The following is a 12814-nucleotide window of genomic DNA, read 5'->3' on the forward strand; positions in this document are numbered from 1 at the left end:
AATTCGAAAGATTAACACAAGCACAATAAATGCACATTACTTAAAATATATTCAACAATTTGTTGAGAAAATGAGATTTGATTTTTTTTTCCTCTCAAAGAGAACACTTAATGTTTGCTTAAATGGACAATAAATCATTTCCTGAATAATTTCAGTACCCTCCGTTTAGTCTTTTTCCGGATGACATCAAGGTTTAAATACATTTCAAGGAATCCTATTCAACACAATAACACTCTGACTTTATCAAAGTAGAGCATCTAAATCACCCAACAGCACTTATGAACATTTATGCACACAGATGTCACACATCTGTCGGCAAAGTACATAATGCACCTAAACGCTATACTTTCTTCCATGATTCCTGTACAACACATTGGGAGATCGGAGGATTTCAAAAGGCATGCAAAGAGCTCCTCACTGCAAGCGCATCACACTGACCTGCGGCGAACTGAAAGTACTGTACAGGATCTGGCTTTCACAAAGCCCATTGTGACATTTCCCTTCTTCAGGCCCTTCTCCATATCCTATGAGCATCTGACGTATAAAAAAACTACATGGTTAACCTTACAAAAACCTGCCAGCAGTACAAGCCCCACCTTTCAAACACAGAGGTAAGAGCATTTACTTTCCCGTCCCACTTCTGAAAAAATATTTGGTAGCAAAATAGAGTCTACAGTACAAATGACATGGATTTCAGAAAATAGGCATGCATAATTAATTTATTAAACATATTTACAAGTTCAGCTGAGAAAAGATCACAACCCTGAGTGGTCCAACACTGGACAACCCACTTACTCAACAATACGGACGAACGCCTGTCTCCAATACACTATTTACAAACTCTGTTATGAAAGTTGCTACGAAGGCACACTCACTCAGTTTTGTTTCTGGAGGATGAGAGGACATGAAGACCCGCAGGTGTGTGTGCATACGGTATGCACAGACACGACCGCTACTGTGAGATATGAAGTGCCAACTTCTTAGTGCACAAAATGATGCAATGCCCAGTTTTTAAAATCTACCACAACACACAGAGAAACTTTTTCTCCAAAGCGGACAATTGAGAGACCTCACCAGACCTTGAAGAGCTCCTCACCCACTCGCAAAAGACACTGAGCGAATAACGATGAAAGCGCGACACAACACATGGAGTTATAAGAGTGATGAATCCTATAAAAATCAATAATTCACATTCATTCACACAGAGCAGACGGCCGGTTCACTGCAGACAAAGATGAAATCAACACTAGACCAGATACTACAAAACGCTCACTGAGGACTGCTGGCACAGTTATAACATCCTCAAATAATGTCCACATACATGCTTAGCTTGATGAGAGATGAAAAAAAAAAACACTACAACTGGAAAACTGCTGTAGGAAGAGTATCAGGCTCTAAGCATCTGTTCAATGAGGCCTAACATTTCAACGTAACATAACAGAGATATTGTGAAGCATAGATAACACTTTCACAAGTGTTACATAAACTGTTATGTGCATATATGAGGTTTGTTACATAGTATTCTGTGTAGTGAATTTTAAAAAGGTGAATTGCTAATGTACGTGTATTTTTTTGTTCTATAAAGAACATTTCACTGCCTAGGGCAAAACAGGATATGCAAATTCAATGTTGTGGGGAAACTCAAAATGAAAAAATATTAACTTGGGTTTTCAATGTTGCTAAAAAAAAAAGTGTCAGATTTTAGGAGGAAGTTTAAGAGCTCTTGATATGTACTACAAAACATTATGGACCAAGTTTTCATTATTATGACAAAACCAAAAAAAGAACAAAAATACAGTTTAACTGATATCTGAAAAACTTCATATTTTCACTTTACAAAAAAAGCACTTTTTTCATGTCAAAAAAAAAAAAATCAAGCCTTTCATATACCTGTTATGGTAAACATGTACCTAACACAGCATCATAAAAGACAGGACAGAGGAGAGATCTTACATATACATGCTATATAACAACATATAACATAAATGGCAATATTTTATATCTATCATGGCATAACAACAACATAAAAAAACGAATATATACATATACTGTAATACACTCCTCCAACATGAGACAAACACGTGTGCTACGTGTGTGAGTCTGTGGAACCCAATTGGTTGGTGGGTATGAAGGTCTTCAGCCTTACACTCCTGAAAGAACTTGATTTTTTCCAGATCTTGTGGTTTGTATATGATGTATATGTGTAGGGAGCATTTTTCAAAGAACAAAAATACAGTTTAACTGATATTTGAAAAACTTCATATTTTCACTTTACAAAAAAAGCACTTTTTTCATGTCAAAAAAAAAATAAATCAAGCCTTTCATATACCTGTTATGGTAAACATGTACCTAACACAGCATCATAAAAGACAGGACAGAGGAGAGATCTTACATATACATGCTATATAGCAACATATAACATAAATGGCAATATTTTATATCAATAATGGCATAACAACAACATAAAAAAACGAATATATACATATACTGTAATACACTCCTCCAACATGAGACAAACACGTGTGCTACGTGTGTGAGTCTGTGGAACCCAATTGGTTGGTGGGTATGAAGGTCTTCAGCCTTACACTCCTGAAAGAACTTGATTTTTTCCAGATCTTGTGGTTTGTATATGATGTATATGTGTAGGGAGCATTTTTCCTATGACACACTGGAGCAGCGGATGGAGGGGGAGCCCATCTGAGTGAGCACTTTGTCCAGCCACTGAAGAGGACCGTTCAGGTGCAGTTCTATCCAGCAGGGGGTGCTAGTCACTGTCTGCCGCCTGACAGCATTAAAAAGAGAGAGAAATAAAGAGAGTTAAGAAAGAAAAGAGATTAAACAAACTCACAGTATTCAGACATTTATGCAACACTTTAATATGTGAATTTAACTGCATCAGATCACTGTTTCCAATATTTGTCTCAGCAGATCCCTTGCATGCATATGCACTTCATATCACATTTCTTTAGCAATGAGCAATTTCAGTGATTGGCACTTGAATATCATTGCACATTATCTGTTGCATGCCTTTGTTTGGATCACAAATATTTTGAGACCACGAAAACATTTTTTTGGGGGGAAAGTGTGTTCTTGCATTTACTTGTCAACTGTGCTACAATTTAAAACTTACCAACCCTCTTTTGAAATATTCTGCTTATCATTCTATATAATAAATGCCACTTGTTTAGATATTTCATTATCTAATGCAATGAAATTGGAACATTAAGTGTGGTTTAAAGGGATTGCTCCACCAAAAATGAAGATTGTGTCATTTTCACACCCTCATTTTTAAAATCTGTATGATTTACCTTCTTTAGTTGAACATAAAAGAAGATATTTTGAGAAATTTCTAGAAGTTTGTTTGTTTTGTCCATAAAATACACATCAGTGGTCACCAAAATATCTTCTTTTGTGGTAAAATAAAAAGTCATACAGGTTTAGAACAACATGAGGCTAAGTAGATAACAATTTTTAATTGTGGGTGAACTATCCCTTTAAGTTTCCACCATGTGATCAAGCAAAAAAAAAAAAAAAAAAAAAAAAAAAAAAAAATATATATATATATATTAAGGTTTGTTTCGAAAACTAATAATACATTGATTTTTCTGTTCAAGTTTGTATGGATTCTTGAATTGTCCACTAACATCCTTCACTGTGAATGACTAGCAGGAGATCCCAGAGTTCACCGGTTTGTCTGGATATGAACGATGTGTGTAAACTCTGCTCTGCTGTTCTCCCTCACAGGGACGGTATTCACTGCCAAACACACTTCTTTTACATTCCACAATGCTTACACAATACTTGTCCCCTCGCTTGTGCTCACATATAAACATGAACAGACACAGTCTCAGAACCGCTGTTCACAACACCTTACACTGCTCTACTTCTCAATGGGACTTCCTCTAATCCTTCCACCCACACACACACACACACACGCACACACGCACACACACACACACGTGTGTAAGTCTCTCCTGAATCTCAGTCCCTCTCCTCCTACATGAGTTACAGTCACTTAAGCACTAAGAGAATAATTCAGAAAAAAAAAAACTAAATCTATAATGAAAATAGCCAGCAATATATTTCAATATCGATTAGGCAAATCTTTACACTGTGCAGAGAGTGAACCTCTGAGAGTGACACCACTTTCAAATAGTTCAAGTAGTGAAAAACATTTTGATGGGGAGAAAGATTTTTCACATTTTCTACCATTTTCATTACAGCTCTATCCAGCAATGATGTGTCTGCCCACTGTTTTTGTTCCCTTGCAGCTTCTTGTATTGATCTCTCATTCTTCAACATGAAATTCTCAGTAAATTTTTCAGTGCAAGTTTAAAAGAACAGCATTTATTTGAAATAGAATTCCTTTGTAACATTATAAACGTCTTTGCTGTCACTTTTGATCAATTTACTGCATCTTTACATGCTATATAACAACATATAACTTAACATAGAAACTCATGTTGAAGAATGAGAGATAGTGGAAAGAGAGAAAGCAGGAGAGTAAGAGTCAAAACGGGAGCTAGGAAGGCTTTTTCTAAACTTAAAAGTTGCCTCTTCTATGCAGATACTGTGAAATGATTAGTACATTTAATGTCAAGTTTTGGACAAGACAAAAATTTAAAAAAAAAAAAATGAGCAGAGGTGAAATCAAGTGTCATTATCAACCAAGTAATCTGGGGCAGCTTAGGTGACAGACAACTGAAAGAATATAAAGCTGAATTCAGACAAAGGCACTGTGCTGTTCTACGTCATGATGTTCACTGACGTGATTGTAAATACAGGGTCCAACCAACCAAAGTGCTCAAATGGCATTTTTAAACTGCAACAGGGACAGTTTGTCAGCACCTAAAGAGGTGGATCTGAAGGTGGGGAGACGTGGAGGGGCGTGAGAGAGAGAGAGAGAGAGAGAGTGGGTGTCTGGCGAAACTCGACACAGCTCAGATTGTGTCTCCACACGCCAAGCTGTCTGAAAACCACAGTCTCACTCTCTCTCACACCAGTCTTACTCTTTCCTACTTTCTTCTCAAGCTTTCGTTGCAGATGTCCCTGGTCAAAACCCACAACTGCTTCTGATTAGGGTCTTGGTTCCTTGGGCTCAAACAATGAAGTTACTCAAAAGCGCAAGAGGGGGAGAAAAAGAGAGAGAGAGAGCAGGAAACTCTGACGTTTTGAAGCGCACCATGTGTGAGTTTGTTTGGTGTGGAATGATTTGCCAGCGCAGACCTAACAGTTTATATGAAGGACACGCTAAACTGGTTGTGTTCCTACGTCAGCTCTTCAGCAGAGCAAGCCAGACCAGGAAAAACACCGGCAAACCACAGCCTGTCAGACCCTGCCTTGACCCCGCAGGCCTGTCTATACTTAAATAGCAACGACACTCCCTGCTATTGTTCTATGGAGCGGTAAAATGGGTTTGGGTTTCCTTTATTAGCAACTACTATTTATATCTGCTGATATTAGAGATTTTTTACTTTATCGCTTTAGTCGACATTAGATATTAGGGATGCAAAATATTATTAAAATACTGGCCGATACCAAAAAGCTGATTATTTTCAGCTAATCATTTTCAGTTTAATACATTTGAGATAATCAACTGTTATGCATGATATTAGAATTCTATACTATTTTGTCAAAATAACTAACTAAAAAAAAAAAAAAATGTATATTAAAATTTCCAACTGATACCAATAAATTAAAAAAATCTCTTAATACTGGCTGATGACAAATATGGTGGTTATATATTGTGCAGCCTTATTGGATCTATATCAGCCAATACCGGATATTTAATTGCGCATGTTTATTTAACCTATTGTTACACGTAGATTACCTTTGCCATCATCTAACACTCACTTAAAAGTTCATCTTTAAAAACAAAAATTCATTTTAATAACACTTTTAATTGTTTTTTAGCATCTTTAGTGAATCTCTTATTATAAATATTCAGTACTGACCAATATCTGAATATTTAACATTTCTATTATGGTTTCTCTTTATGGTCTATTTATTGCGCATGTTTATTTAACCTATTTTTACACGTAGATTACCTTTGCCATCATCTAACACTCACTTAAAAGTTAATCTTTAAAAACAAAAAATTCATTTTAATAACACTTTTAATTGTTTTTTAGCATCTTTAGTGAATCTCTTATTATAAATATTCAGTACTGACCAATATCTGAATATTTAACATTTCTATTATGGTTTCTCTTTATGGTCTATTTGATTAAAATCAAGACATTAAAATAAATCTAAATGTAAAAAGCTGTAATGTTTTGACGTCATTGAGTATTCATAATCCCTTTTCTACAAAAAGCTGATTACGACAATCAAACTCAAAGAATTTAACAGGAAGTGCGGGTGGCTTCTGTGGTTTTGGGTAACACCACTTCACAAGTGATTCAAAAGTCTTTGAGCGAGTCAAATGAAGGCCACATTCCAAGAGTGGCAAGCGAGCTGATAGATATGGAAAGAGAGAAGTGATTGCAGTAATTGTACCTGTACTCGGCTCCCCAGCCCTTCACGAAGCTCATGCGAATGGTGCACATGCGGGTGAGCTGGTACACGGCCTCAAAGCCCTGATTCACAGACTGGGCTAAAAGAGCTGCAAACTCCTGGTTATTAAAGATCTTCAGATTACAGCCTGGATGGACACAAAGCAGTTTGAAACACAGTTCATAAACTCAAAGACAAATTGATTTAGCTGAACGTCATGCGACTATCAAGAAGGAAGCTCTGCTTTAATTCTTTTAAGTACAGCTATTCAGTAGCTCAGTTGTTGAACTCTCTCTTAATGAGGGCTATTTGTTGAGGGTCTCTTGTTTTATCTTACCAGGTGGGATCTTGCAAACAGTGGCGGGGTGCCAGCCGTAACGTTGGTTACAGTTGGGACTCTGAACAAAAATGGCACTGTCACTTAGACACTCTGCAAACACCTCACCTCCAATGTAGTACAAACGCACACCCCGGCCTGCAAAAACAAATGGTTGCCACATAAGCAAGTAGATAAAAAAAAAATATATATATATATTTATCTTTAAATGATGTTGTCTAATGAATGAGTGATTTAGAACGATGGTGTGTGTACCAATGTGTCTGCGTGTGAGTTCCACAGCAGCGTTGCGATTCACGTTGGACAGCAGGCCCAGGCAGAAGCGCTCAGAGTTGGATGGGTCTGTGAAGCCGTCTACTGTTAAAGAGGGCTGAGAGGCATGGAAAGTTTCACCGACTCTCTGGTTCAGCTCATAGTAGGAAATAGAGCACCAGAACGCTGGTTCACAGTATGTCACCGGCTGTAGATCTGAAAGAAAGCGGAAAAAAGAACAATAAAAGGAGAGAATCTGAAAGGCACAGACATGCACAGAAATAGGCGGTGGAAAAGAAATAGAAAAAAAGACAGGAAAAAGAAAAACAAACAAATGGGTGGGGATAACCGAAGAGACAGAGCACGGGGGCTGGGAACTGACGACACTGTGATGTCAAGAGTAAACGTTACTTCCCAGAAATAAAGGCTGAATCGGGAAATACCATCATCACTTCGACGCAAAACTGTAGAAAATTACAGGCTTATGGCATTTACACATACGCACACACCACTGTTGTGGAGAAGAGAAATCCCTGTGGGATCTGAGCGCTTGTCTGAAAAAGCACGATCTGATACAAAAGGAACTGCGGGCCCTCCTTTGCTAAGATGGTAACTGACAGGATGTTTAGTGTGGGTGGTTTTCATCCAAGTTGTTTTGGGGACATACAAATAATTCTTTCAGCAATCCATTTCCTCTGAGAGACTAAAAACACATTTCTACCAACACTCTACTAAATGTGTATTTTAATTTCACACTGTTATATGAACAATCAGTTGTGCACTGATTTAGGTTTCACGAGCTTTAAAATACATGTAATACAGTAAAAGTCCTTTAGTTGGACATAAGGAACATAATGACTACAATAAGCGAATAAGAACTACTTTAACTGACTCAGTCAGAGAGTGAGTCATTAGACTGATTCAAACTGTTAACTCATCAGTTCAAGACTGTTTTGTCCGATTCATTAAAAAAAGAACTAGTTCATACGAGTCATTTATTCACGACAGTCTACACGTCTGTGCTGCATGTTTGTGTTTTTGCGAGGTATGTAGTTTATTTATTGTCTTTGTATCAGTTTGCGGTGGTCAGTCTTTGTCCAGCTAGCATCTTTTTTTGTTGTTGTTGTTGTCATCATGGCTCTGTAGATTCAGCAGCAATGCAGCTCTGTTGTATAGTAGTGTATGAAACATTACGTATTTTAGCATAGTGTTCTGTTGTACCAGCATCTGAATCATGAGGAAGAACTGTTAATGCAACCGAATGTCAGGAAGACTTGGAAGATGTCCCACAAATGGTGGCTCCCAGGAGCATTTGGATATTTAAAAAAAAGCATGAATGTCTTTTCATTAATAACAAAATGTCAAAGCAACTGTCATTTATTTTAAAGAAAGACAGCACAAGCAAATTCTTCAAGCAAACATGATACAAAAAGACAGTTCTTAGATTTTAAATGATAAAAAACTTATCTTGTTTAAACTTGCCACAATACACCAATATTTAAAAGCGAGACCCACATCTGAAAAAAGTTAGCTTGCCAGTGAGGGAGTTTTTTTAGATTCCATAAAAAATATGGGGAGTTAAACCATAGATATGTATACGTAGATACCTCATTAGTGACTGTTTCTATGGGCCGCTATACATAAGCCGTCCTCCATATTGTAGTGGTCAACTTGACATCATTCACCATAGTAATCACTGAATATTCGAAAGATGCCACAATCCTGCACAGAACGGCTCAACGGCTCTGTGAGAACCTACAGTATGGTGAATGACGTCAAGTTGACCGTTCCAAGATGGCAGTGGCATCTACGTGCCTGGAGCCGTCGAATGGGGCATCTATACATATCTAGGAGTTAAACACCCTAATCTGTAGGAAGATCAACAAGAAGGTCTTTTTGTACGCTATTGGCCAGTTGTGGTTACTAACTTACTCCATCTCCCTAAACTTGTATTTTGAGTGTGATTCATTGCAGAAAACACACAAGTTAAAGATGAATTTAACTTGAATTTAATTTGTTGTTGTTTTTTAAAATTTCTATATATTGTGATGATAGCGTCTATATCTTTTTGCCTTGCAAATCATTATTTCACAGAAATCTGACATCATGACAGCCCTGATAAAGACAAAAATAATCTGGACTCCACCTGATGGTCAAATGTTAGTAAATCATGTTCATAGTTAACATGATGAACTGCACTTGTGATTACTCTGCTAGGACACTTCCGTGAATTCACATGCAAATGATACACACACAAGCAATAAGAGTTACCTAAATTGTTGTGGGCAGGAGAAACAGGGTTCGGTGACAGATTTGGAGAGCCTGAAAAGAAAAGGACAGATCAATGATTTAACGGTGTATGAATGTACACAGCGCATTTTGATTAAATCACTTTTGATTAGATTTCCAATAATTCAAGTGTGCAGAGTCAATTATTCCACTTCCATTACACTCCATCACATTTACCACGTGTTTGTCTCATTTGTCAAATTTTTTAGGTTTTCATCCCTAAATGTTCTTCTGCGTAGATCCATTTCCCTACACCACTGATTGAGTATCAGAAAGAAACTCAAAAACAATGTGGAAAAGTGATATGGAACTGAAATGCCACCAACAAACCTGGAACTACTTCATAGCCGTGCAGTTATTCGAATACAAACACTTAAGGCATATTTTAACAATCATAAATCTGTGTTTTTTTTCCCTGTTGAAACAGCATTTAAAGAAAAAAAAAAACAATACAGAGGAAAAAAAATAAATAAATAAATAATAATAATAAAAAGGGGGGCGAGGGTCTTAATCTAATAACATGTATAAGTCCAAAGCAGAAAGAAGTTTCAAAGCATTTCTGTCCATCATCCATTGAAGGGATTTTGCAAATAACTTCAAATCATTCTTCAATCCAGTGAAATGGGGTTTAACCTTTAAATACTTACATCTGTGGATAAAGTGTTTGCCTAACACAATCAGGTTATTTATTAAAAATTCTAAATTTTTATCATTTATCTCTGCTCCATTTATCAGTAAACTTGATATTGCCTTATTTTCCTGTCTTCTCTTCTCTAAATTACTGAAGTACGAGGTGTTCTTTTCTCCTTGCTTTTAGCGATTGTGCTAACCTCCATATCGTAGTCATGGTCAGAAAATTCAACATGTCAACCAATCAAAGAACGCAACATCACGGTGGTATAACAGGCATCACCTGTGTCCATACTGCGGTTCATCTGATGATCACTGGTCTCTCCATCCTCACTGATGTAGCCTGGAGGGGGCGTCTCTGTAACACACACAAACACGCAGGTTAGCCTGCATACACACAATTCATACACACTTGTTACACAGTGACCCAGCTGATGGATGAAAAATTAGGAACACCAGCAAACACATCCGGCAAAATCTAGCAGGTGCAGCAGAGACAATGACTCACAAGGATTTTATTTTTCCCCCTCAGATTAAGACACCTGATTTAGAAAGCTGTGGTCAGCTCAGTTCAGCAGCAGGATATGAAACAATACACACCGCTCTATTAAAGTAACAGACTGCCTCTCTAAAGGGACTAATCCCGGCCAAAGCCACTCCATACATACTCCATGGGATAATCTTCCCCTTATGTAGCCAAAAGCAGTCTTTAAATCACTTCAGCATAAATTGTTTTGTGTCTGCCTGATGCAACAACGGTTAAATGTCTCTTGATTAATCCTACAATTATAATAAATGACAGAACCGTAGCAGTCATTTGTTTACTGGTCAGAAAAGAAGAAAACAGGCCTGTAAGTGGGATTAACATGAGTAACTAGTAAACGCTGTGATTGTTTACGCCCTTTTCTCTTTCGAGTTCCTTGTGTGTACAACTGAGGTTTCACATGTACTCTGTGTGTGTCTAAGGAAATGAGTGTGTGCCATTATTCTGGTCTTCAGTATCACATGATTCTTCAGAAATCATTCAATGCTAACAATGTTGTTGAAAACAGTTGTGCTGTTTAATATTTCAGTGGAAACATGGATTTGTTTTTTTCAGGATTCTTTGATTCATAGAAGATCAAAAGAACAGCATTTATTTGAAATAGTCGTCTTTTGTAACATTATAAATTAAACATTAAGTCCTTCCTTCACTTTAATGCATCCTTGCTGAAAAATATAATTTCTTTCAAAAGAAATTTTTTTTTTACTGACCCTAAACTTTTGAATGTTGGTGTATATACAAGAGGTCAGAAATGCATATGACAACTTTATTTATAATGTAGACGTTGGACAAAAGTCAATGACTGCCTTCTGACCTGTCAATCAACCACTGAGACAAAACAAGGGTTTTAAACTTTGTAGTTTAAATGCAATTTTAAAAGAAAATAACCATCCAATAACAACATTTGCAAAAGCACAAAACTACAACTAAAGCACATCCCAAGTTAAGTTACAGTTATAAATAAATACAGGTATAAATATCTAAAATAATTCTGCTTGAAAAATTATATTTATACATAATTACAATTCTGATTTATTTTTAATGAACATGATTTTTCCCCATGCGTTTACTTTTCTTTATTGGTGCTTCATCAGCACTGTAACACAATGATGTAGTGATTGCTTCAGCCTGAATGGAGGCCAGTGGACAGGGCTGTTGCTGTATCTGTGTGTTTGGTCTCTTTCCTCCTCCTACATCCTTCCAGTAAAGTGATCCACCCACTGCCCACTAGACCACTGGGACTACAGCTACAGACTAAACTTACTCTATTAAACCTGGAAAACACTTCAGATTGTGCCTCTTTGTGGCAGATGATGACGATATATTAATTTAGAGGCCACTTGACATTATTTGGTTTGTTTTTTCTGTGGTATCTCAGGGCAAATCTGTTTTTATAACACTATGAACCTCAACTCCAAGAGTCTTCTCCTTACTACTGTGTATTTGTCACCTACCTGGTATGTAGTTGCTCTGGGGTTCAATGCCGGCAGGGAAAATGGTGTTTTCTGGGATGGAGTGACTGTAGTCATCCAGAGGAGGAAACTCACTGGGGATTTCAGTGTGACGAGGCACCAGCACTGGAGGAAGAACTTCAGAGATGGAGAGAAAGTGAAAAAGAATTAGAAAGAAGAAGAGAAAAAACATGAAACCTAAATTACAACACAAACAAAATGTATATACTGATCCACAACTGGCACAACATATTGCAGATACTTGTATACTACTATTAATGCTAAATAAGGCTGTGCGACATGGACAAGATCAATGCTAATTTGATTTTAATCAATTTTGACACAATATTTCCTTACACTTTTACATTCATAAACTCTATATTCATAAATGTGTTCTGCTTGACTATCTGAAGTAGTGTTATAGTATTTCACTTGTTTTGTGACAAAACATTTTAGATAGCAGTTAAATTTCACAATTCTCAATTACAATTTTGATACCACAGCAAAAACTACTAGCCTAACTAGTATAAATTTCTAACATTACTAAAGAGAAAACACCTAGTAAGAAAATAAGAACAACTAAACAAATTACAAGTAATAACATAAATAAACACAATAGAACAAAGATACAAATGAATAAAACAGATTGGCCAGCTATCCAGTGCATTGTGATTGGCCGAATACCTCAAACGTGTGACAGAAATGTTACGCCCCTTACCATACTGTGATGCCGTGTCCCGGCAGGAGCGACGAGACAAAACCAATAAAACTCATTACAAACGAGGCGTTTGTTGCATCCAGTGGGGACATAATTAC

The 12814-nt window shown here is 36.9% G+C and overlaps 1 protein-coding gene across 1 annotated transcript in view; it reads right to left on the reverse strand.

The window, feature by feature from the left end:
• Nucleotides 1-2363: 2363 nt before the first annotated feature.
• Nucleotides 2364-12814, reverse strand: part of LOC107740443 (mothers against decapentaplegic homolog 3-like) — a 37198-nt gene continuing 26747 nt past the window's right edge. Inside the window, exons 3-9 of the mRNA XM_016552885.1 lie at nucleotides 12002-12136; nucleotides 10287-10361; nucleotides 9356-9406; nucleotides 7088-7300; nucleotides 6833-6970; nucleotides 6499-6643; nucleotides 2364-2782 (exon numbers count right to left, since the gene is read on the reverse strand). Coding sequence (XP_016408371.1) covers nucleotides 2659-2782; nucleotides 6499-6643; nucleotides 6833-6970; nucleotides 7088-7300; nucleotides 9356-9406; nucleotides 10287-10361; nucleotides 12002-12136 — 881 coding nt within the window. The 3' untranslated portion in view covers nucleotides 2364-2658. The remainder of the gene's footprint in view (nucleotides 2783-6498; nucleotides 6644-6832; nucleotides 6971-7087; nucleotides 7301-9355; nucleotides 9407-10286; nucleotides 10362-12001; nucleotides 12137-12814) is intronic.

The sequence above is a fragment of the Sinocyclocheilus rhinocerous genome, unplaced genomic scaffold (assembly GCF_001515625.1).
Source record: "Sinocyclocheilus rhinocerous isolate Xijiao unplaced genomic scaffold, SAMN03320098_v1.1 scaffold225, whole genome shotgun sequence".
Lineage (NCBI taxonomy): Eukaryota > Metazoa > Chordata > Actinopteri > Cypriniformes > Cyprinidae > Sinocyclocheilus > Sinocyclocheilus rhinocerous.